At 56.9% G+C, this 24,329-nt stretch overlaps 2 protein-coding genes across 5 annotated transcripts; both read left to right on the top strand.

Annotated features, from left to right (window-relative positions):
- The first annotated feature begins 86 nt into the window (after nt 1–86).
- KCND1 (potassium voltage-gated channel subfamily D member 1) lies at nt 87–12,219 on the top strand. 3 transcript variants are annotated; one of them, XM_006269035.4, is made up of 8 exons: nt 87–297; nt 989–1,510; nt 5,287–6,005; nt 6,604–6,766; nt 7,837–7,920; nt 8,269–8,364; nt 8,906–9,120; nt 9,910–10,440. In XM_006269035.4, the coding sequence occupies exons 2-8, from the start codon at nt 1,040–1,042 to the stop codon at nt 10,076–10,078; spliced, it is 1,917 nt and encodes a 638-aa protein (XP_006269097.2). In that variant the 5' UTR covers nt 87–297; nt 989–1,039; the 3' UTR covers nt 10,079–10,440. The 3 variants fall into 3 exon arrangements, with proteins under 3 accessions (XP_006269097.2, XP_019333867.1, XP_019333866.1); XM_019478322.2 differs by having other exon boundaries at nt 88–297; nt 10,348–12,219; XM_019478321.2 differs by lacking the exon at nt 87–297 and having other exon boundaries at nt 322–1,510.
- A 907-nt stretch (nt 12,220–13,126) lies between these two features.
- Nucleotides 13,127–23,964, top strand: OTUD5 (OTU deubiquitinase 5). Of its 2 annotated transcripts, none has more exons than XM_059732589.1 (9): nt 13,127–14,478; nt 15,757–15,847; nt 17,558–17,622; nt 18,098–18,254; nt 18,516–18,664; nt 20,311–20,496; nt 21,352–21,556; nt 22,249–22,362; nt 23,647–23,964. In XM_059732589.1, exons 1-9 carry the CDS (start codon nt 13,852–13,854, stop codon nt 23,766–23,768), a joined length of 1,716 nt encoding a protein of 571 aa, XP_059588572.1. In that variant the 5' UTR covers nt 13,127–13,851; the 3' UTR covers nt 23,769–23,964. The 2 variants fall into 2 exon arrangements, with proteins under 2 accessions (XP_059588572.1, XP_059588571.1); XM_059732588.1 differs by having other exon boundaries at nt 13,128–14,478; nt 15,754–15,847.
- The last annotated feature ends 365 nt before the right edge of the window (nt 23,965–24,329 follow it).

The raw sequence follows: 24,329 nt of genomic DNA, 5'->3' as shown, positions 1-24,329 counted from the left end.
ACCTTGGACGCCTGGGTTTCTGGGCGGGGAGGGGGGCTGGGGGCTGAGAGCAGGGGACTGGACGCCTGAGTTCCCTGGGAGGAGAGGCAGGGGTGAGGAGCTGGCTTAGGGATGCTCCGATGCCTGGCTTCCCTCTCCAGCTGCGGGAGGGGCCAGAGCTCAGATGCCTGGGTTCCCTCCTTCTCTCCTCCACCCTTGGATCCCGGCCCCGCCTCCACTCCCGGGACCCGGGGGCACCGGAGCCGCAGGGGCTGGGCGGGGCCGCTGCAGCCGCCAGCACCGGAGCCGGGAGCCGTGGTAAGAGTCAGCCCGATCGGGGCCCCTGCGACGGCCGGATCGGGGCCCCTTCCTCGGCTCCACTCCTGCCCCTGGGGTAGAGAACCCAGGCATCTGGGTCCCAGCAACCCCTCTCCCCACACCTCGTTCCCAGAGAACCCAGGCATCCGGGATGCCAGTGCCCCTCTCCCCGCCCTCTCCTATAGCTAGGAAAAGAACCCAGGTGTCTGGGCTTCCAGGTCTGCCCCCATTCCCCTTTAGTAGCTGGGAAAAGAACCCAGGGGTCTGGGCTCCTAGCACCCCCTCTCCCAGCCCCCACTGGCCTCCAGTTTCAGGGTGAGAACCCAGGGTCTGGGCTCCCAGCCCCCACCCTGCTGTCAACTACAGGCACCCCACTCCCTCATGTTTGCATCTCCCTGCCAGTGCTGTTGCCCTACAGTCCAGGGATTCTCCGTCCCTCCCACACTCCAAGTTCCCAGCTCATCTCCCCAGTGTGGAACCTCTGAGACTTCTGGGTCCCTGGGACACCCCTAGACCCTTGACTCCTGGGTCTGTGAGGCCCTGACCACCATTATCCCTAGACTCTTAGGTCCTTGATGACACCCACCCCCCTCAGCAATCCCCTGGACTCTTGGGTCCCTGAGAGCTCCCTATCTCCTCAATTCCCAGACTTCTGACGTTCCCCCTTTCCCTCCCTTTTCTTGCCCTGTAGGGTTCCTAAGCCACCCCCTAGCCCCTTCACGGACGCCTGGGTCCCCCCGGCATGGCAGCAGGAGTGGCAGCCTGGCTCCCCCTAGCCCGAGCAGCAGCTGTCGGCTGGCTCCCCCTGGCCCAGCAGCCCCTGCCCCCACCTCCTCCCCTGCCACCAGGCCATGGCCCCAATCCCCGGCCCACCGCAGGGCCTGAGCGCCTGGTGCTGAATGTAAGCGGACGGCGGTTTGAGACGTGGCGGGCCACGCTGGAGCGCTACCCAGACACGCTGCTGGGGGGCGCCGAGCGGGACTTCTTCTATGATGAGGAGGCTGGTGAGATCTTCCTGGACCGTGATCCTGAGGTCTTCCGCTATGTACTCAACTTCTACCGCACTGGGCACCTCCACTGCCCCCGACATGAATGCATCCAGGCCTATGACGAAGAGCTCAGCTTCTATGGCCTCGCCCCTGAGCTGGTGGGTGACTGCTGCCTGGAAGACTACCGTGACCGCAAGAAGGAGAACCTTGAGCGACTGGCTGAGGTAGCGGGGCCACACAGGATGCGGTGGGTGGGGGGTGGTTGTTGGGAGAGGAGAAGGCTGAGGGGAGGCCTAGGAGAGGGCAAAGGCTGGATTTGCTAAGTCAAGATGGATAATTGACAATCTGCAAATTAATTTTTTTACTGATGTTATTTTTTTTACTGACAACCAAACTTAGAATCATAGAATAGTAGGACCAGAAGGGACCTGTAAGATCATCAAGTCTGCTCCTCTGCTATGGGCAGGGGGTAATTGGGTTCACATGAGCTTAGCAAGGTGATTGTCCACCTCCTCTTGAACACCTCCAGGGATGGTGACAGGACCACCTCTGCTGGGAGTGTGTTCCAGATTCTAGATACCCTTATGGAAAATAAGTTTTTCTGTATGTCCAACTAAATTTTCCCTCAACTAGCTTGTGCCCATTGGACCTTGTCTTCTCAAGGAGTGCCTTTCTGAAAAGCTGCTCCTCTAGATCTTGGTGTTCACCCCTGATGTACTTGTAGGCGGCTATCGAGTCACCTCTCAGTCTTCTCTTACTCAGACTGAGCAAACCCTGTTCCCAGAGTCTCTCCTCATAGGACCTATCCTCTAGGCCCCTGATCATATGGGGTGGTCCTTCTCTGTATTCTTTCAAGCTTATCCACATCCTTCCTGAAGTGCGGTGCCCGGAAATGGACATAGTACTCCAGCGGTGACCTCACCAACACCAAATAGAGGGGGAGGAGCACCTCTCTGGATCTATTGGGAATGCATCAGCTGATGCATGCCAGAGTTCTTATTTGCCCCACTGCCAACTTCATCATACTGACTCGTTCATCCTATGGTCGATTATCACCCCCAGGTCCCTTTCATATTCAGTGTTAGCCGGTAGACAACCACTCATCATATCGTTATGATAAAGGTTCTTCCTACCCAGATGAAGGACCCGGCACTTGTCCCAATTGTACCTCATCTAATTGCATTCAGCACATAGGACCAGCCTGTCAAGGTCATTCTGGATCTTTACGCTGTCCTCAGATGTGCCCACATTTTCCCACAGCTTGGTATCATCTGCAAACTTAATTAATGCACTTTCCACTCTCTCATCTAAGTCATTGATAAAGATGTTAAAGAGCCTGGGCCCAAGCACTGATTCCTGGGGGACACCACTGGAGATGATCCTCCAGAATGAGGCCATCCCATCGATTATAACTCACTGGGATCAGTCTCTGAGCCAGTTGCCAACCCACCTCACTGTAGACTGGTCAAGGCCAGTACCCTCCAACTTAATTGAGAGAATCTCATGTGAAACAGTACCAAAGGCCTTGCTGAAGTCTACATAGATGATGTCAACCTCATGTCCCATACCCAGCTAGTTAGTTACCTGGTCATAAAAGGATGCCAGGTTTGTTAGGCATGACCTCCCCTCGATAAAGCCGTGCTGGTTGTTTCTTAATATGCCACCAGTTACGTGCTTGTGGTTGATGGCCTCCTTGACAATTTTTTCAAAGATTTTTTTCCCAGGACCAAAGTCAGACTGACCAGACTGTCTATAGTTAGCAGGATAATCCCGCTTCCATTTCTTAAAGATGGGTACCACATTAGCCTTCTTCCAGTCATTTGCTCTTTGAACAGCATTGCCAGAGGCACTGCAATGAGTTCAGCCAGTTCTTTCAGTACCCTTGGATGCAGGTCCAGCTAACTTTTTTATTGACAGACCACTTTATTTTACTGATGAACACTTTATTTTTTTTATTCACAAACCATTTAATTTTACAAATGAACATTTTTTTACTGATGAACCATTTTCTTTACTCACAATCTTTTTACTGACAAATTTTTTTTTACAACCAAAGGTGATGACCAGTTTTGTTTTTCCTATCACATTTTTTAAACTGATGCCAAATTTTATTAACTGACCAAACTTTTTTCCTGACTAGTTTTAAATGATAAAATCTTTTACTGATGACCCATGTTTTTACTGACAGTCACATTTTAATTGACAAAATTGTTTTTATTGACAATAACATTTTTATACTGATGATCAAACTTTTTAGTGACACATTAGTGCCGTGTGTTTTCAGTGACAATTTTTTTTACTAATGACTAAATTGTTTTTACCTTTTTTTTTTTTAAATCTGATGACCAAAGTTTTTACTAACAACTGTTTTCTCTATTTATCTCGTTTTACTGACACACATTGTTTCTACCATGTTTTAACTGATTAATTTTTACTTACAAGATCATTTTTATCAGTGGTGAAACTTTTTATTGACAACCACTTATCTTACTGACCAACAAACTTTTTACTAACAACTATTTTACTGATGACCACACTTTTTACTCCACTCTCAAGGTTGTTTTTACTGATGAATTCTTTTTATCTATGACCATATTTTTCTTACCAATGACCAAACCTTTTACTGACAGAATTTTTTTTAGTGATGACCTATTTTTCTAGGGATTAGGGTTTTGTTGGGGATTTTTTTTTTTTTGTTTTACTGATGACCAAGTTTGCTTAGTAATGACCTAACCTTTTTATTGACAAACACATTTTTTTTTTTTTTTTTACTGATGACTGAAACTTCTTGCTTGACATGTATTACACCACATCAATGTAACCTGTCTCCCAGGTCTTGGATAAGGGCCAAGTTCAAATGCAGGAGTTTGATATATCAACCCTAGACCCTAGGGGGGTGGGGAAGTAGGTTTGTTGTTTGGTCAGTAAAAAAACAAAAGTTTGTACAGTATAAGTAAATAAAAATTAGGGGAGGGTGGCTTCTACTCAGCCCACACTCTGCCCCCAATCTACCCCCATCACCCCAGCGTGGATCTTTAGAGAAGCTTACCTGGGACTCGGCCATATTACAGGCAGCCAATGGGATGCAGCAGCAGTAGCAGCACATGGCTGATGGGAGAGGGGAGGGCTCTGAGGTCCCTTTTGGCTCAGGATTTCTGTGGGAGATGCTGGGAGGGGTTACGAGTGAGGGATAGATTTTTCTAAATGTCTCTGGATCAGGGCCCCTGGCTTGGAGAAAGTGCTGGTAACCACTAGGTGGGCAGGACTGAGACATGAATTCCAATTCCCTTGGGGGAGAGGGGGGGAGAGGTTAGGCTTAGAACCTGTGGTTCCTGCTTCCCAGATGCCTTAGTTCCCTGTGTGTTTGTGCATATATGTGTGTGTATCCATGTGTCTGTCTGTCCCCTGGACACTTCCATTCGCTGTGTGGGTTTGTGTCCTGGACGCTTTGTGTTTGGGTGTCCTGGATTCCTGCATTGACTGTGTTTCTGTCCCTCAGATGCCTGGATTCCCTGTCTGTCTGTCCTGGATGCATTGAGTATGTGTGTCTGTCTATCCCAGGAGTGAGAGTGAGTATACACACGTGTGCGCACATCCTGGGTTCCCTGTATGTAGGTGTGTTTGTCTGTCTTGGATGCCTGGGTTTTGTATGTGTGTCCATCCTGGACTTCTGGGGTTGTGTGTCTGTCTGTCTGCCTGTTCTGGATGCCTGGATTCTCTGCATGTGCATGTGGCTGTCTTATCTCTCCTGGATGCCTTGTGTAGGTGTGTCTGTCTATCCCAGAAGCCTGGTTCTGTATGTGTGTGTTTGTGTCCTGGATGCTTGGGTTCCCTGTGTGCACCCCAGATGTCTGGGATCCGCGTACATTTGTGTGTCCCAGATGCCTGGGTTCTGTGCATGTGGACCAGATGCCCAAATTCCCCTTCTGCATCCCGGACACCTGGGTCCCCCCACACTGGCTCAGCTCTGACCCTTTCCTGTATCCCCCCTGCCCCCGAGGATGAGGAGGCCGAAGGCCTGGCAGAAGCAGCCTCACAGCCCCCATCGGCAGCTTCTCCGCCCCCCTCAGCTCGACAGCGCCTGTGGCGGGCCTTTGAGAACCCCCATGCCAGCACCACAGCCCTGGTCTTCTACTATGTCACTGGCTTCTTCATCGCTGTCTCTGTGGTGGCCAACGTGGTGGAGACCATCCCCTGCCGTGTCTCGTCTGGCTTTTCCTCCTCCTCCTCCTTTTCCTCTGCTGCTGTGGCCCAGGCAGTGCCTTGTGGAGACCGCTACCCACTGGCTTTCTTCTGCATGGACACAGCTTGCGTGCTCATCTTCACGGGCGAGTACCTGCTGCGGTTGTTCGCGGCACCCAGCCGGTGTCGCTTTGCCCGCAGCGTGATGAGCGTCATTGATGTGGTGGCCATCCTCCCCTACTACATCAGCTTGGCTGTGCCAGACAACGAGGATCTGAGTGGGGCCTTTGTGACACTGCGGGTCTTCCGGGTCTTCCGCATCTTCAAGTTCTCACGCCACAGCCAGGGCCTGCGCATCCTGGGCTACACGCTGCAGAGCTGTGCCTCTGAGCTGGGCTTCCTGCTCTTCTCGCTTACCATGGCCATTGTCATCTTCGCCACTGTCATGTTCTATGCCGAGAAGAGCACACCCGGCACCAACTTCACCAGCATCCCCGCTGCTTTCTGGTACACCATTGTCACCATGACCACACTCGGGTGAGTGAGCAGGGAGGAAAAGGGACCCCAGGCATCTGGGAATTAGGGGGCGGGGGCTGCAGGTGGAGAGTGAAGGGCATGTGGGGCCTGGTTTAACATGGTTAGTCACCAAGAGTGTTGATTGCTGACTAAACTGCTGGGGGTGAGGGTGGGGAGTGGGAATGGGGACAGAGGGGCTGGGAGTCTGGACAACTGGGGTCCCTGGCAGGAGGGTGGGTGCAGGGAGCCCAGATACCTAGGTTCTGCAGTGAAGGCAACTCCCGGCTTCCTCCAGTGAAGTGGAAACAGAGCCATGAATATTTGATGTGGCTTCAAACTTGGCATCAGCCGCAGCTCCTCACCCCAGGGGCCCATCAGCCCATCCAGGGTGGCCTAAAATAGGCATTCTTGATGCTGCAGGGGGGTTGCAGCTTGGGAGTGAGGGGCACCATGGGGCTATAGGGTACACTGTGGGTCAGGAATGATGGGCACCAATATGGGGGAGCTGCATGTCAAGAGTGAGGGGCACTGTGTGGGTGGTTTTGGGTCGGGAGTGAGTCATTGTGTGACTTCTGCCTCCTCCTCCGTGATGATAATCTTTGTTGTCTGGCACTGCCAGGTATGGGGACATGGTGCCATCCACCATTGCAGGGAAGATCTTCGGCTCCATCTGCTCACTCTCAGGGGTGCTGGTAATTGCGCTGCCTGTCCCCGTCATCGTCTCCAACTTCAGCCGCATCTATCACCAGAACCAGCGTGCCGACAAGCGCCGTGCCCAGCAGGTGCCCAGGGGCAGGGCCAGGGCAAGGGGGTGGAGTTTGGGCTGCAGGCAATGCTATGGGGAGGGATGGAGTTGGGAAGGATGGGGCAGGGCTATAGCAGGAGGGGCAGAAAGGGGCTGTGGCAGGGGCGGGCAATTATTTGGGCTGGGGAGCCACTTTGGGAGGTTTGCTGAGCTATTGTGGGCTGGGTTAGCATCCCCTCTCCCCCAACCTGTAACAACTCACCAAGACTCCAGACTACTTGGGGAACCGGCCTGGATCCCCAGTGGGTAGGGAGCTACGTCTGGGATAGGGAGAGATGGGAGGGGCCTAAGTGGCCCTCGTCCAAGGCTGGGACCATGGCGTGATGGCAGCATGGGACCAGGGCCCTGGGCAGAGCTGTAACCTGCTCCCTGAATGCCCCTGCTTATGGAAGTGGTGTTAGTCGCAGGGATGTGCGTGCACCAGCCCCATCTGTTCTGCTCCTGGACTCTGGTCCCTACCTGCAGCTCCATTCCATGTGCCTGGCTGAATGTGCCCTGGCTGTGGGGGTTCTGGGCTGCTCTCCATGGAGATCCCACCTTCCCCCTCTATCTGGCACCGCTGGCAGTGGATGCAGAGTGGATAGGCTGGGATGTCCAGGCAGTGGGGCCAGGTCTGGTGGCAGCAGTGTCACTAGCAGCTGGAAGGAGCCACTGCTGGGAAGTAGAATCTGGCTGCCGTGCTGCCCTAGCTCTGTTGGGTGTCTTGGGGTAGTGGCACTGGCCACTCGTACCACAGCTCAGGTTGCCCACCAAAGGCTGGGCTGAACAGGGCTGAGGGATCTGCTGTGAGTCAGGTAAAACTTCTTGGCAGGCTGGATCTCGCCTGTGGGCAAAATGCTGCCTACCCCTGAGCTATGGGGAGGTGGTAGTGGGGCCAAGGGAAGGGGGCAGGACTATAGGGTGGGGGGGGCAGGGGCTGGTATTCAGAGAGAGCACAGAGCTATGGGGAAGAGGTGGAGTCAGGATTGGAGGGGGCAGGGCTTATGGGGGGTGCACAGAGGAAGGCTGGGGGCATGGCCTCTGCCCATCACCCCCCCTCCCCCACAGAAGGTGCGCCTGGCCCGGATCCGGCTGGCCAAGAGCGGGACGACCAAAGCCTTCCTGCAGTACAAGCATAGCAACGACCTCGAGGTGTGCATGGCTTTGCATGGTGCTGGGACCCTGTTATGCAGACTTTGCCCAGGGAATGGGACCTCTTGGATTGGGAACTGGGGCCCTGGCATGGGGAATGGGGATCCCTTGCACAGCCTCGCACGAGGGAAATGGGGCTCCTCACAGAGGCTTGCACATGACTGTGGGATCCCTTTGCACGGGGAACAGTTCTTTGCACAGCCTCACATAGGGAACGGGGCTCCTTGCACAAGCCTCACACAGGAAAACAGGATCCCTTGCACACCCCTTGCACCAGCACCCCAGTCCCTCCTCCCACTTCTACCTTATGGGGGGTATCCATCTGTCCGTCCTCTTCCCCACCCCCAGGAGCTGGACGGCCACCCCCAGGCCCCTGGGCTACGGACCTGTTCGGCTTTCGAGTTGCAGCACCATCACCTGCTTCACTGCCTGGAGAAAACCACGGTGAGCTAGGAAGTGGGCACTGGAAGGTTAAAAGTGGGGACTGGGAGTCTAGTGGTGGGGACTGGGAAGGTACTGGGAGGCCAGTGGGGATACTGTGATGGACTGGGAGGCTAGTGGGGGGCAATGTAAGCTTGCCATGGTGGGGGAGCTTTTGGGGGCAGGGTCTGTGGGGCTATGGCTCGTCCTGGAGGCCCTGCCTGCTCTGGCCTCCCCCACCCCTCACAACCTGGATGCTCAGTAGCAGCAGGTCCTAGGTAAGGTTGCCAACCCTCCCAGATTGGCTGGGAGTCTAGCAGAATCAGCATCAATTTCCTGGTGATTATTGACAGCAGTCTGGGAGATCTGATATTGCAAAGGGGTTGAACAGTACAATTAATGACATGACATCATGTTGGGGGGGGGAAAATCTCCTGGAATAGCTTTGGTCAGAGTTGGCAACCCTAGTCCTAGGTGGGAGTGAGGGTCAGTATGGTCAGGGCTTGCCCTAGAAATGATACCCCTCCTTTCCCTGCCCTGCCCCCTTCTTCTGACCCCACCCCAGAACCATGAGTTTGCAGCAGAGCGGGGGGTGTCGCCAGGGGCACGGTCAGGGAGGAGCCTGTCGCTGTCCTCGAGTGGGGCCCCATCTCCGGGTGGATCCTGTTGCCCCCGGCGACCACGCCACCGCCCCCTCCGCCTTGGTTCCACCCCATCAGGCAGCCGGGCCATTGCCCAGGAGCTCAGCACCCTGCAGGGCCTCAAGGGGCCAGCTCACAGGTACTGCATGTGCTTGGACTATTCACAGGGTGTGCTTGGCATATTCGCGGTGTGTTTGGTGTGTTCTTGGGGTATGCCATGGTATGGCTGGTGTGTTCCCAACATGTTTGTGGCATGGGCTTGGTGTGTTCTCTCAGTGCACCTGGCATTGGGGTTAGCATGTTTCTAGCATGCTCATGGCATGTTCCCAGCGTGTGGTTGGCATATTCATGGTGTGTTCATGGCATGTGTGCAGCATGCTTGCAGTGTGGGTTTGGCATGTTCCTGGCATGCTCATGGTGTACTTGCACCAGCAGGTGGCATATTTAGAGTATGGACTTGGTGTGGGCTTGGCATGTTTCCAGTGTGGGGCCTAGTTTTTTTCCCTGCATGTGCTTGATGACTTTCTGGTATGTGCTTGGGATGCTCAAGTGTTCCTGGTTCCAGGTGTGAGCACAGCCTATTTTCTTGCATGTGCTCTATGTATTTCGTGTGTTTGTACCATGTTCACAGCACATGCTTACCATGATCCCAAAATGTTTTTGGTGTGCAGTTGATGTGTGCATGGCACTGGCTCAACATGGGTCTGGCATGTTCTCAGTTTTGTGTCCTGTGTTCCGGGCACTTCTGTGGCATGTACTTCATGTATATACTGCATGGCTCAGGCGTGTTTGCAGCCTATGTCTATCAGTTTTGTGTTGGGAAACACTGGGTTCTGCTGCCATCCAGTGGGCAGCCATTGAAACTTTGGGGGAGGGTGGAGCTGGGAGCCCAGACGCTTGGGTTCATGCCCCCCACCCCTCCCTCTAGCCGGTCCAGCCTGAATGCGACACCAGCACCGGATACCCTGAAGCTGAGCTACGAGGCAGCAGCACTGGCAGCAGCCATCATCAGCATCCCCACACCCCCTGCCAACACCCCTGATGAGAGCCCCCCCCCGGCACCCCGGCCCCCTCCCCTGCACATCTCTTCCCTCTGAGGGGAGTCCCTGAACACCTGGGTTCTTTGCGTCAAGACACCTGGGTTCCATTGGCCTGGATTCCACCTATCCTGGACACCTGGGTTCTTCACATCCTGGATGCCCAGGCCCTACCCAACCCAACCCAGATGCCTGGGTTCCATCTATCCCAGCCGCCTGGGTTCTGCTGGTCCCGGATGCCTAGGTTCTGCCCGTCCCAGGTGTCTGTATTCTGCCCAGCCTGGACCCTGTTCTGCCTAGCCCAGATGTCTTGGTTCTTCATGTCCCAGATGCCTGGGTTCCGTCCGTCCCAGATGCCTGTATTCTACCCAGTCCAGATGCCTTAGTTCTGCCTTCCTGGATGCCACGGTCCTGTCTTCTCCAGACACCTGGGATCCTCCTGTCCTGGACACTTGAGTTCTTCCTGTTCCAGAAGCCAGAGTCCCTGGACACATGGGTTCGTCCTGCTTAGGGGCATGTCCTGTACCAAATGCCTGTGCTTGTATCCCAAATGCCTCAGTTCTTCGTGTCCTGGATACCTGGAATCCCACCTGCTTAGGAGCATAGCCTGTACCAAACACCTGTGTTCTTCTTGCCTCGGACACCTGGATCCCTCCAGCTTGGGGTGCCTGAGTTCTTCCTCTCCTGGATGCCTGGGTTCCTCCCAGCCAGGGAGCAGCTTTACCCAGACATCTGGGTTCTTCTTGTGTGGGGCAGGCAGGAGGTGTGTGCTGCAACCTTAACCCAGATGTCTGAGTTCCCATGGGTCTGGAAAGGAAAGGCAGGGGGAGGGGCATGGCCCTCTGCCTCACCTGCTACTCTTTAGACCAGCCCCCTTCACAAGCAAAGCCATATATCAGGGTCAGCTATGCAAGCCTGGGGAGGGAGGAACTATTTCCCAAGGCGCAAGGACATGGGCCACTCCTGGAACTCATTAACCAAAAGCCATGGGAGCCTGGGGGGAGAAGGGGCCTGGTGCCTGGGTTCTGTCACCAGCTATGGGAACCTGCAATGCCTGGATACTCTCCTTCAGGATACCTGGGTCCTTCTTCAGGCCCCCCCACACCTGCACACATCATGGTGCCCCCATCTACTATGCTCACAGCAGGACTGTGCATGTGTCCATGTTGCCACCAGGGGGGTGCTTCCTTCCCAGCATGCACTAGGGGGAGAACCCCACCCCCTACCCCCCATATCCACCTCACCTCACAGGTCATCCTTCTCCTAGGGGTCATGACTCCTCCAGAGACCAGAAGCTGAGCTCAGACCATAAACCGTGACCCCTCCCCCTACTAGTGCAACAGCAGGGGAGGGCAGAGGCCTGAATGCCTGGGTTCCCTTCCCCAGGTTTCCTGGGGCATGGGGGTCTAGGGGCCCAGATGCCTAGGTTCTAGCCTGGCTTAGGGAGGAGTTGGGGCAAGGGTGGGAGGGCTGAGGCCCCAGACACCTGTGTCAAGCCCAGACTGGCTGTGGTAGGGTAGGGGGCAGCACCAATGGAGGGGAGGGACTGGGACCCTGCCCCCTTCTCAAAATACTCTATAGCACAATGCAGCTGCCTCCGTGGCCACTGGGGGTGGGCAGAGATTCTGCCCCCACCTGCACCCCTGTCTGGAATCTGTCCTCAGGCTGGCTGGGAGCTGGAGGCCCAAGGGAGGGGCCTCCTGGAGCCAGAGAGGCCTGGACACCTGGGTCCTTTCTAGACTCGGAAGCCCGGGTTGTTTTTGTTTTTTTTTTTGAGTCAGAGGAACCTGGAGGCCTGGGCTCTCTGCCCACTCTGGAAGTGGGGCGGGGGCGCTACAAGCCTGGAGACCTGGGCTCTTTCCCTGCTCAGGAAGGGGAGTCCAACAGGAGGCGCCTCCCTCCTGTATGCTTGGGTCCTGTCGCCAGCTCTGACAATGTAAGTTCAACTCAGGTTCCCCTTCGGTTTTTTTTTCCTGTTAGACATTTAAAAAATAAGAAAATTCTATACATATAGAGACAGGTATTATATACAGATACATAAAAGCCTGGCTCAGGGAGGGGTGGGGCAACGGATCATTAACACCTCCATGCCTGGAGCTGGGGGTGGGGTCAGGATGGGGGGGTGCCTTCCCTGCCCGTTGCCAAGGAATGAGGCTTATGCTGCTGTAGTTTGAGCAAATAAATGAACTGGTGACATGTCACAGCTCAGTCATTATTTGCAGGGCAGGGGGTGGGACCTGGGACGCCTGGGTTCTCTGGCAGGGGAGTTGGAGCGGGTAAGAAGTGAAGAAAAGGGGCAGGGCCTGCTTCTAAGTGACAGCCGTCTGATCCAATCAGGGGGCCAATATGCTCCCCACCTCACCCCCGCGAATACAAACCCCACATCCCTGCGCGCTCGTCTTGAAGCCCGGGCATTGTGTGTCTGATTGGCAATTTGCTCCCATCCAGTCAGATGAGGACTTGCCCTCTGGTCCAATCAGAGCGCAGAATGTTCTTGTCCAACGAATCATAAACCGGTGTTCTGCCCCTCAGTTAATCGCGTCCAGGTTTCTTTCCCTAGCTAATCAGCTGCGAGCATCTTGTTTCCAACCCTCCCTCACATGCGAGGCGGAATTTCCCTTAAACCCATTCAAGCCAATCAGTGATTACGCTTGTTTCCCCCTGGCTAATCAGGGCCTAAGCGTCCCTCCAGCCAACCGGAGGTTAGTCCCCCTTTTTCCCAAGCCAATAAGATTTGGCTCTTCTGCCTCTCAGCCAATCACATGCATGTCCGGGGCCTTTTAGCTAATGAGCATAGGCGACCTTACGCCGTGACCAATCAGTGAGCGCATGTCAAGGAGGGTCACCCAAGTCCCGCCGACCCCGGTTGTTGTCATGGGAAGTGGGAGGGGGAACGAGAGGATAGGGGGAGGGACACGGCTCTGACTGTGGCGCTCTCCCCCCAATCCCAAACGCGTTCCTCCAAGCCCATCGACCAATGACAGCGGAGCTGTGGGCCGGTAGCCAATAAGCGGTGGCGCTGTTACCCAGGCGCGTCGGGGTCTCGTCCCTTTTGACGTTCCGTTGCTAAGGGGCGTAGGGGCGGAAGTGAACGCGCCGGGGTCAGAGGCCGGTTGTGTTGATGTTGACACTAGGCCGGGGCCGAGCGCAAAGGGCCCGCCGCGGAAGCCGGGAAGGGCCAAAAACCTTCCATAGACCCCAGGAACGGGGGAGGGTTGCGGGGAGGGGGCGTTGGTTGCTTGCTTGCTTGCTGCCTTCCTTATCGGTCTGCTTTAGGCTAATTGCCCTGCTGTCTTGCACCCCCCCCCGGGCCGCCGCGGGGGTTGGGGAATACGACGGAGACTGGGGTCTCGGGGAGCGCTTCCCCCCCTTATCCAGTTCTGCGCCCCTCCCCCTCCTTGGGGAGGGAGGCGTTCCTTAGCCCTTTCAGCCGGATCCCCCAGGGGGGTGCCCCCTTAGCCTCGTACATCCGGGTTCTGCTCCCCCCTTAGCCCCTGACATCAGGGGACCCCCCCCTTAGCCCCCTCCATCCGGGTCTCTCGGCCCCCGAGCTCTGAGTCCTTCCCTTCTCTAGTCACCCCCTGACATCCGGGGATCTCCCCTTAGCCCCTGACATCCGGGTCCTTCCGCTCCGCTCACCTCTGGCATCCGGGGATCCCCCCTTAGCCCCCTACATCCGGGTCTCCCCCCCATTAACCCCTTCTCCCGGCTCCCCTTAGCTTTTCCATCCGGGTCCTTGCCCCCCTGTAGCCCTTAGCCCCCTACATCCGGGTCCTCCCCCCCCTCCCCCACCCCACCCCCCTTCCCAGCCCAGCGGCGGCAGCGGGCGGGCCATGACGATCCTCCCCAAGAAGAAGCCGGGGGGCGACGCCGACCCTCCAGGCTCCCGCGTGGGGGGGGCAGGAGACCCCCGCGTTGGGGGGCCCCCCAGCCCGGACCCCCGCGTGGGGGCGGGAGGGGGAGCGGCAGGCAGCTCCGGGGTGGGGGGGGGCAGTGACCCCCGGCCGGGAGGGAGCCCGGACCCCCGCGTGGGCTCGGCAGGGGGCGGGGCCTCCCCTCCCCCCCCAGCCCCTCCCCCGCCCCGCTGCTGGGGGGCACCGTCCCCTCCCCCCACCACCGGCGCCCCCGAGGCCAAGGCCGGGTTGGGTCTGGATGACCCCCGGGCGGGCGGCGGAGGCGTGGGGGGCGGATGCTGCGCGGGGCCCGGCCACAGTAAGAGGCGGCGGCGGGGGGGCTTGGGCTTGGCTTACGGGCCCGGCGGCGCCTCCGGGGGGGGATCTGGGCCAGCAGGGCTGGGCCTGGGCCTGGGGCTAGGGTTAGGGCTAGGGCTGGGGGCCGGCGATGGGGATGAGGCAGGCGGCGGCTACAACAGTGAGGACGAGTACGACCCTCCCCGCGGCGGGGGGGGGGCCGGGGGCGGCCCCCCAGGGGACAGCGGGGATCCAGCTGCGGCTGAGCAGGTGGGTAGGGGGGTCTGTGGGGGTGTGGAGGGAGGTGAACCCCTGTGGGGAAGGGAGATGTGCGGGGGTCTGGGGAGGGGAGAGATGGGGGGGGTCTCTGGTGTGAGGGGGTTCGCCTGTATGATTTGGGGTGTGGGAGGAGAGAAATGGAGGTTGTGATGTGTGGAAAGGGGAGAGATTGGGGGGGCACCCACTTCCCCATATGATGAGTGGGGCTGTGATCTGTGGGAGGGGGGCATCAGGTGAGGGGAAAGATTGGGGGGGGGGGTCTCTGGAGTAAAGGGACCCCCTGTGTACTGTCAGGGAAGGGGGTCTGTGGTGGGGGAGGGGAGAGATTGGGTGATCTCTGGGGTAGGGAAGGCCCTATGTGATTTGGGGGAGGGCTGTGATGTGGGGGGAAAGGGGAGATATTTGGGGGGCTCGGGTGAGAACAGTCCCCTGCCCCCATGTGATTTGGGAGAAGCTGTGATCTGGGGGAGGGGGGTTTCCAGTGAAGGGAACACCCCATGTACAATATGGGGGAATGGAGGGTTCTTGGACTGGGGCAGGGAAGAGATTGAGGGAAACTCTGGGGGAGGGGACCCCATATTCCTCCATGTGATATTGCAGGGGCTGTGTTGGGGTGGGGGGTTGTCTCTGGGGGAAGGGGAGGCATGGGGGGGGTCTCTGGGTTGGCTGGGACCCCTGTGTGGTGTGGGGGAGGGGAGGAGAGGGTAGGGGGGCGGTCTCTGGGGTTAGGGGGCAACTCCAGTGTGAGAGGACCCTGCCCCTGTATGATCTTGGGGTGGGGGGAGAGGGGAGGAGTGGGGGCCCCTGTGTGACCTGGAGGAAAAAGGAGGGGTCTCTGGGGTGAAGTAGCCCCTGTGTGATCTGGGAGGAGCAGAGATGGAGGAGGGGCAGCTGAGGTATAGCTGCCCCCCATGCCTGGGTTCTGTGTGAATGTTGATGCTGGACACCTGGGTTCTGAGACTGGGGGTGCCTGGACACCAGGGTTTCATGCGTGTGCCAGGGTTAGGGAGGAGCCCCTGGGTTCAGTGTCTATGCAGGTGGGGGTGCTGGATGCTGGGTATCTGCATTGGTGTTGATGCTGGACAAAGGGAGGTGGGCCCCAGACTCTGGACTCCCTGTGTGCTTGAGTCTCTCACTGGGACCCTGGTGGGGTATATGGGGGTGTGAGCCACAGAAGGGAAGAGCTTGGCAGCCTTGTGGGGGTGGTGTCCAGGGGGCAGGTCTTGGGGCTTGGCCAGTTGCTGACTCCACCCTTCTTGCCTCCAGCAGGAGCACAGGTTTGAGAAGGCATTGAGAGAAAAGAAAGGCTTCATTATCAAGCAGATGAAGGAAGATGGGGCCTGTCTCTTCCGGGCTGTGGGTGAGTGGCTTCTACCCTGCATCTGCACCCCAGGCCCTTATCTGCTTCCCCCTGTCCGACCCCCTGGCAGAGTTGTGGGGCTAGAAACCAAGCAGTGTTATACTTAGCTATTTCTCAACTGCCCAACCCCAGAGCTGGGCACATATCACCTTCCTTGTGTCCTTTTATATGCAGCCATTTCTAAACTGCTTCACACCAGAATTGGGTGCATCTTGGCCCTCCCTCTATGGTGTTTGACCCCAGGGGTGGCTGCATCTTGCCCTCCTTGTGTCCTGCTCTACCCAGGAGTTAGGCACATCTGGGCTCTTCCTTCATAGTATTATACTCTGTTGTTCCCCAGCCTTACATGTTAAAGGTGGATGCATCTTGCCTTTTTTGTGCACTGTTCTGCTGTTCTGGTTATCCCTGACCTGCCCCACCCCAGAGCTGGGTGAATCTCAGCCTTCTCTCTCTTGCATTATACTCAGCCACTCTGCCCCAGAGCTAGGCACCCTCCCTCTGTGGTGTTACACTCTGTTGTTCTACCCGGAGTTAGGTGCATCTTTCCCTCTTTGTGCCATATTAGACTTGGCTGTTCCTAACCTGCCCTACCTCAGAACTGGACATATCTCAACCCTCCCCTTATAGTGTTATACTCAGCTGTTTCCCAGCTGGCCCACCTCATAACTGGCTGCATCTGGGCCTCCCCTTCACAGTGTTATACTCAGCCATTCCACCCTAGAGCTGGGTGCATCTCAGCCCTCCCTCTATGACATTACACTTTGCTGTTCCTTATCTGTTCCTCCCCAGAGCTAGATGCGTGTCATCCCTCTCTGTAGTGTTATACTCAGATGTTTTCCAGGTGCTATAACCTAGAGCTGGATGCATCTTAGCCCCCACTTCATACTGTTATACTTGACTGTTCCTCAGCCATTCCAGCCCAGAGCTGGGTCCATTTCAGCCTTCCCATTATAGCAGGGGTGGGCAATTATTTTGGGCAGAGGGCTGCTTACTGAGTTTTAGCAAGCCATCGAGGACCACATGACAGGCAGCCAGGGGTAGATAAATATTAATTTTCCAAATTTTTAAGGGCCCCGCGGGCCAGATAGAATGGCCTGTCAGGCTGCATTTTGCCCACCCCTGCATTATAGTGTTATACTCAGCTGTTCCCTAGTCAGAGCTCCCCAGAGCTGGGCGCATCTCTCCTTTCTTTTGCCCTGTTACATTCAGCTGTTCCTAACCTGCCCTGCCCCAGGGCTGGCTGAATCTCACCCTCCTTGTGCCCTGTTATGCTTGGCCATTCCTCACCTGCTTCACCCCAGAGCTGGGTGCATCTTGGACCTTCTCTGATTCAGCAGATCCCTTCCCCTTTGACTCAGCAGATTCCCTCACTCTGTGCTGGTGCATCAGCAAATTCCTCTCTGACTTAGCAGCAGGGAAGAGAGGAGTGTGCGCTCAGAGGCAGGCCAAGAGGACCCAGGTGTCTGGGTTCCTATGATCCAACCCACCAGCCACCATTCCCCTCCCAGAGAACCCAGGTGTCCAGGTTCCCAGCTGCCATCCACCAACCACCCTCTTACTTCCCTGCCCAGAGCAGGGAGAGGACCCAGGTATATGGGCTATCAGTCAGGCCCCATGTCAGCATTCTAGTGAGCAATGCCCTCCCTTGGAGGGATGCCTTTGGGCCCTATCTCATGATCCTTTGCTTCTTCTCCTTCCCCGCCACTTCAGCCGACCAGGTATATGGTGACCAGGACATGCATGAGGTGGTCCGGAAACACTGCATGGACTACTTGGTGAGTGGTGGTAGGGCCCAGACACCTGGGTTCTCTGAGGGATGGGGAGGACCTGGGGGTGAGAGCAAAGGGTGTGTGTAGCCAGGACTCCTGGGTTCTCTGGCGGGGCAGTAGGGCTGGGATGTGAGAGCAGGGGGGGGGTTGGGAGCCTGGACTCCTGAGTTCCATCCTGATGCTGGGGGTGGGGAATGGAGGCCTGTTGCATTAGAGCAGGGTGGATCTGGACACCTGGGTTTTTTTCCCAGCTCTAGGGAAGCCAGTTAGGATTATATAACCAGGGATGGGCAGCCCAGACACGTGGGTTCTCCAGCAGGGGAGTGGGGGCTGGGGGGTGAGAGCAGGGGGGCTGGCAGCCCAGATGCCTAGGTTCTCTCCCTCCCCTGGCAAGGGGAAAAACCCACCTGTGCCTCAAATTGGAGCCCAGCTTCCCCCTCCACCCCTCCTAACTGCCCCCCCACCCCCTAACTGCCCCCAGATGAAGAATGCTGACTACTTCTCTAACTACGTGACTGAGGATTTCACCACCTACATCAACCGCAAGCGGAAAAGCAATTGCCATGGCAACCACATTGAGATGCAGGCCATGGCTGAGATGTACAACCGCCCTGTGGAGGTCTACCAGTATGGCACAGGTGCCCTAGATGCCTCCTGCTATGGCAGGGATGGGAGGGAGCTGGATGCCTAGGTTTCATCCCTGCTACAGGGATTGGGGGCTGCACACCTGGGTTCTATCCCTGCTGGGGGCGGGAGGCACAGACAACTGAGTTCTCTCCTCCCTAGGAGAACTGGGAGCCTGGACACCCCTCTTTGCCGGGGAGGGGCCAGGAGCCCAGACGCCTGGGTCCCATTCCCACGCCCCCCTCCTCTTTGCACTCCCCCTGCCCCCACCCCAGAGCCCATCAACACGTTCCATGGGATCCAGCAGAACGAGGATGAGCCAATCCGTGTGAGCTACCACCGCAACGTGCACTACAACTCCGTTGTCAACCCCAACAAAGCCACCATTGGTGTTGGCCTTGGCCTGCCTGCCTACAAGCCCGGGGTGAGGGGGCAGGGCCAGGGTGGGGGGCAGAGCCAGGCTTGGGGGGGGGGGGGGGGGGGTTCAGCCTGCTGCTCCTTCAAGTTGAGGGGGCTCAGGGGGCGAGGCTGTGCTGGGGTGTGCGAGTGGGTGGATGGGGTTATGCTGGGATAGAGTTCTGTTTGCCTTCTCCCTATGAGTCAGAGCTCTGTTTACCCTCTTCCTACTGGGGTTGAGGGGGCAGGGCTACACTGGGGAGGCAGGGCTATGACAAGGGGTGGTTCTCCCCACCCTCCCTCAAGCTGGGGGCAGGGCTATGCAAAGGGGTGTGGCTAGGGTAGCAGAAGGGAGTGGGGCCTGAGCTCAGGATGTGGGTCAATCTCTATCTCATGGTGTCCCCCCAGGAATGGGGCCTGCACTCAAAGGGCATGGTCAGGACATGGGTTGGAGGGGATGGGGGACAGGGCCTGTGCTCTGGAGGCATGGTCAGGGACATAGGGGGAGGACCTATGTACTAGGGCAGGGGTTTTCAACTTTTTAAAATAAATGTACCCCTTGCGGTCCCCTTTTTAATAAGTGTACCCCTGGGGGGGTGGCAAGTAGCTGGATGTGGAGCTGGGGAGGGGGTGGTGAGTGGCTGGATGCTGAGTGGGTGGGTGGTGAGTAGCAGCAGCACAGCATCTCTGCAGTCCTGCTCTTGCCCTGCCCCAGCCCTGCTCCTGAGAGGCAGGGCATGGTGTAGGCATACCCCTAGGTAATGCTCTAGGGCAGCATTTCTCAACCCATGGGTCATGATGCAAAACTGGATCACAAAAATATATGGAAGGGTCACGAACAGACTTTAAAAATGGATTCTCCTTTAAAGGAGAAAACCTTTTCTAAAGGAATTTTTCATGTTCCAAACCTAATCAAGTCCAAAGTCAGCCCAGAACCATAAGTGGCCCTACAACCAGAAAACATCCTTCACCCCCACCAAGGGCTTTAGTTATTTCCAAAGTCTTTTGGTTGGCATACTACATACAGGCCCAAGTCCAGACTTGGGGTTCTGATGCCCCCAAGTTTTGCCTGCCCTCAGTCATATGGCCGCAGAAGCAAGCTAGGGAGGAGCCTTCCATTTCCATAAAGTGGGCTTTAAGCCGCAACACCTCAGTGGGTACTCAACTATGCCAGAAGAACAGTTATCCCCAGGAATGCTTAAAAAAACCATGGCTTTTCTGTCGCAGACTGGCAGAGTTCCAGCCTGTAAGGGGCTGCTGGGGGTGGGGGCCTTGTCCCACACACTAGCGGCTGGTGGCAGGGCACAGTGGGTCAGGAGTGAGGGGCATTGGATTGGGACTGGCCATTGATGTTTACAAGGAGGTCCTGGTACATAAAAGGTTGAGAACCACTGGTCTAGCTGCTATGGCCAGGTGCACAGGGAAGGGCCTGGACGCTAAGGGTATGGTCAGAGTCATGGGGGTGTCCCTATTGATGGAGGTCCGTGTGTCCTATGGGTGTGGCCATGGACCCAGGGGGTGGAGCCTGTGCTTTAGAGGTGTGGCTAGGTGCCCAGGTGCCATAAGGCAGGTGGGGATTGGTGCTGTAGGGTGGGGTAGTGCCTCACCCTCTGTGGGTGGAAGTCCCTGGCTCCACCCACTGCCTGGCTAACTCCACCCCCTGCTTCCCCCCAGTATGCAGAGCAGTCGCTTATGAAGAATGCCATCAAGACGTCAGAGGAGTCATGGATTGAGCAGCAGATGCTGGAGGACAAGAAGCGGGCAACTGACTGGGAGGCCACCAATGAGGCCATTGAGGAGCAGGTGGCTCGTGAGTCCTACCTGCAGTGGCTGCGCGACCAGGAGAAGCAGGCGCGCCAGGTGAGCCCCTCCCTGCCACAGCTCCCCAGAGCTGGGCACATCTTGGCCCGTTACGTTTGGCTGTTCCCCTGAGAGCTAGGCACATCCTGGCTTGTTCCCACCCAGAGCTGGATGCATTGTATCCTGTTAGACTCGGTTTTCCCACCCCCCAGAGCTGGCTACATCTCAGTCCATTGGACTCAGCTGTTTCCCAGCTGCTGCACCCCAGAGCTGGGTGCATCTTGGCCTGTTGTGCTTGGTTGCTCCCCTCAAGAGCTCAGCACACCATGACCTCTTTGACTGGGCCATTTGCATCCAGAGCTGGGTATATCTCAGCCCATTAGACTCGGCCATTCCCCCAGCTTCTCCTTCCCAGAGCTGTACACAACTCAACCTATTGTACTTAGCTGCTTTCCCCAGAGCTGGCTGCATCCCAGCCTCTTGGATTCAGTCATTTACTAGATGTTCCTCCCCAGAGGTGGGCACAACTCAGCTTTTAGGCTTGGCTGTCCCTCTCTGCTCCAAGAACTGGTTGCTTCTCTCCCTCTTATGCCTCATTATACTCAGCTGCCCTACCCCAAGAACTGGCTGCATCTTGGCCTCTTTATACTCAGCTTTCCCTAAAGCTGGCTGCAACCTGGCCTGTTATGCTCAGCTGTGGCACACCAGAGCTGGCTGCATCTCAGCCTGTTCTATTTGGCCATTCCCCAGCTGTCCCACCCCAGAGCTGGTGGCATTTTGGCACCTTATACTAGGCCATTTCCTATTGATCCCCATCAACTCCCCTCAACTCCAGCATCCCAGTGGTTCCTGGACCTAGGGGGTGGAGCCTGTGGGATGTGGCAGAGCCTGCTGTTAACCCTTAGTTTCTTGCAGCCACGCAAGGCCAGTGCCACCTGCAGCTCAGCCACGGCAGCAGCAGCAGGGGGCCCTGAGGAGTGGAGCGGGCGCTCACCTCGGCAGCGCAGTGCCGCCCCCTCCCCCGAGCACCCAGGGCTGCACACTGAGCTTGTGCCCCCTTCTGGCAAGCCCCCCTCACCTGGTACCGGTCCCCCTAAACCACCCTCTCCCTGCGCTCCAGGTAGGTGGCTTGGGTGGGGATGGGGCTATGGGCTGCTGGGGAGATGGGGACAGGGGTTATATGTTGTGAGGGAGGGGCTGTGGGTCCTGGCAGCAAGGTGATAGGTTGCTGGGGGTCTGAGAGTGAGGAGGGGGCAGGAGCTGTTGGCAGGTAGAACTGGGATAAGGGTCGAGCTCCAGGCTGCTGGGGAATGGGGCAGGGCTATAGGTCATAGAGGCTGGGCTATGGTTTGCTGGGGAGATGCGGGTGGCACTGGAGAATTGAGTGGTGTGGAGCTATGAGTCCTTGGGGGCAGAGCTATGATCTTCTGGAGCAATGAAGGCAAGGCTTATGGGAGCAGGTCTGTGCACTACTGGGAAGATGGGGTGGTGCTATGTCCTGCTGGGGGAATGCAGGTGGTCCTAGGACATAGGGTGGTGGCAGGGATATAGGTCCTGGAGGAATGAGAGGCAGAGCTATGGGGTGTGGGGGCTGGGGTGTGGGTTCTGGGGGAATGGGGGCAGGCTGTGAGCTGCTGGGGTAATGGGGTGGGGTGGGGCTATGAGCTGCTGGGGTGATGAATGTGAGGCAATAAGTCGGGGCGGGGATAGAGGCTACTGGGACTGTGGGAGTGTTTTAGCTCACTGGGGTAGCTCAGGGTTCCTGGGGGCAATGGGGACAGGGGCCTACTGCTCAGCTTCCCCCCCCCCCAGGTACCAGCAGTCAGCTGGCAGCTGCAGGGGGCCGCACTACCCCCCCGCTGGTATCCCTGTACCCTGCACTGGAGTGCCGTGCCATCATGCAGCAGATGTCCCCCACTGCCTTCGGTGAGTGACTCTAGGGGGGAGAAAGGAAGGGATTTGGAGCTGGGGGCAAGGCTTCAGAGCATCTAGGACTGATGGGGGTGGGAGAAAGGGCTCTGTTCCCTGCTGCAGAGCTGGGCACATCTCGGCTCTGCCAGATTGGGGTTATACTGGGCATTATTCCCCAGAATAGGCTGTATCTCAGCCTCACTGATGCCCTGTTAGATTCTGCTTTTCTCCAGCTGTTCCACCCCAGAGCTGGGCACATCTCGGCCTTCTCTGTGGAGCATTATATACTTGGCCATTCAAAGCTGTTTCACCCCAGAGCCAGCTGCATCTCAGCCTGTTGTGTTAGTTATACTCAGCTGTTCCTTCCCAAAGCTAGGTGCATCCCAGCCTTCCCCTGGGGAGGGGTCATACTCTGCTGTTTCAAGCTGCCTCTCCCTGAAGCTGGTTGCATCTCGGCCTTAGTTTTGCTGTGTTATATTCAGCTGGTCCCCAGCTGCCTTACCACAGAGCTGGCCACATCTCTGCCTTCCCTGTAGGGAGCTATAGTCAGCTGATCCAACTGCTCCTCCCCACAGCTGGGTGCATTTCACCTCTCATTTGCCTTGCTAAACTCAGCTGTTCTCCAGCCAGTCTACCCCAGAGCTGGGCACATTATTTCCCCCACCCCCACAGGAGAGCAGAGGGCTATATTGATCCATTCTCCAGCTACTCCTCCCCAGAACTGGGTGCATCTTGGCCTCTTGGCTGTTCTCCAATTGTTCCACCCCAGACCAGACTGAATCTCAGCATCTAAGTCTTGTTACATTCTCAGCCATCCCGTCCCAGGGCCAGCTGCATCTCTATCTTCTCTGTGGGGTGTTATACTTGGCCATTTCCTACCTGCTGCACCCCAGACCTGGCTGCAACATGGCCTTACCTGTAGGCTATTATACTTAGGTGTTTTCAGGCTCCCCACCCCAGACCTGGTCATATCCTGGCCTCTATTGTGCCTTGTTATACCCAGCCATTTCAAAATGTTTCACCCCAGACCTGGCTGCATCTTGGTCTTATTACACTCAGCTGTTCCCCAGCAGCCCTACCTCAGAGCTGGCTGTATCTGTGCCTTCCCTGTAACCTGTGATACTCAGCTATTCCCAGGCAGTCCTCCCCAAAGCTGGCCACATCTCAGCCTCAGTTTTTTCCCTTGTTCTACCTAACTCTTTTCCCAGCCACTCCACCCCAAAGCTGGCCATCTCTTAGCCTATCCTGGGAGCCATTCTACTCAGCTGTGTACCATCCCCCATCTTCTCCACCCTTCAGGCCTTCATGATTGGGAAGACGATGAGATCCTGGCATCAGTGCTGGCCGTGTCACAGCAGGAGTACCTGGAGACCATCAAGAAGAGCACCCTGCACAGAGACAGCCCTGCTGACAAGAGCTGATGCCCCTAGACTGCCCCCTCCCCCCTTCCACTGCCACCTGCACCCCTTCTTCTCCCCCTGCTCCCTTCCCTCTCCCCCAGAGACTGGAGCTGTCGCTGCATGTTGGGAAGAGAATTATCCTGGATAAAGAGAAACAAAGACCCCCCCCCACCCCCACCCCCCATGAGCGCCACAAAGGAAAGAGAAACCCACCGTGTCTGGCCTGGCCTCTGCTGTGTCATGGGTGGATGGGGGGAGGGGATCCCCCCTGTGAATTGGGGAGGGGATAAAGGGGGAAGATGCCCTACCCCATAGCTGGCTTCATCTGGGGCAAGGTTGTGTTGTGCTGGCCTCTTTCACTCTAGAGGTGGCTGTATTGTGCTGGGGGTGGGGAATATGGCCCCCTACAGTGCCTACCCCCTAGAGGCTGGAAGTGGGGCTGAGAGGGAAGGGCCTAAGTTCCATGTGGGAGCTGCCTCACAAGGCTTTATAAGGGCTGTGGCCTGGGGACCCTGTTAATCCTGTGGGTGCTGAGAGGGATTCCCCCATGACTAGTCACAAGGGGGGTGGCATTTCCGTCTA

Source organism: Alligator mississippiensis, chromosome 8 (assembly GCF_030867095.1).
Source record: "Alligator mississippiensis isolate rAllMis1 chromosome 8, rAllMis1, whole genome shotgun sequence".
Classification (NCBI taxonomy): Eukaryota; Metazoa; Chordata; order Crocodylia; family Alligatoridae; genus Alligator; species Alligator mississippiensis.
This window is presented reverse-complemented; position numbering and strand designations above follow the sequence as displayed.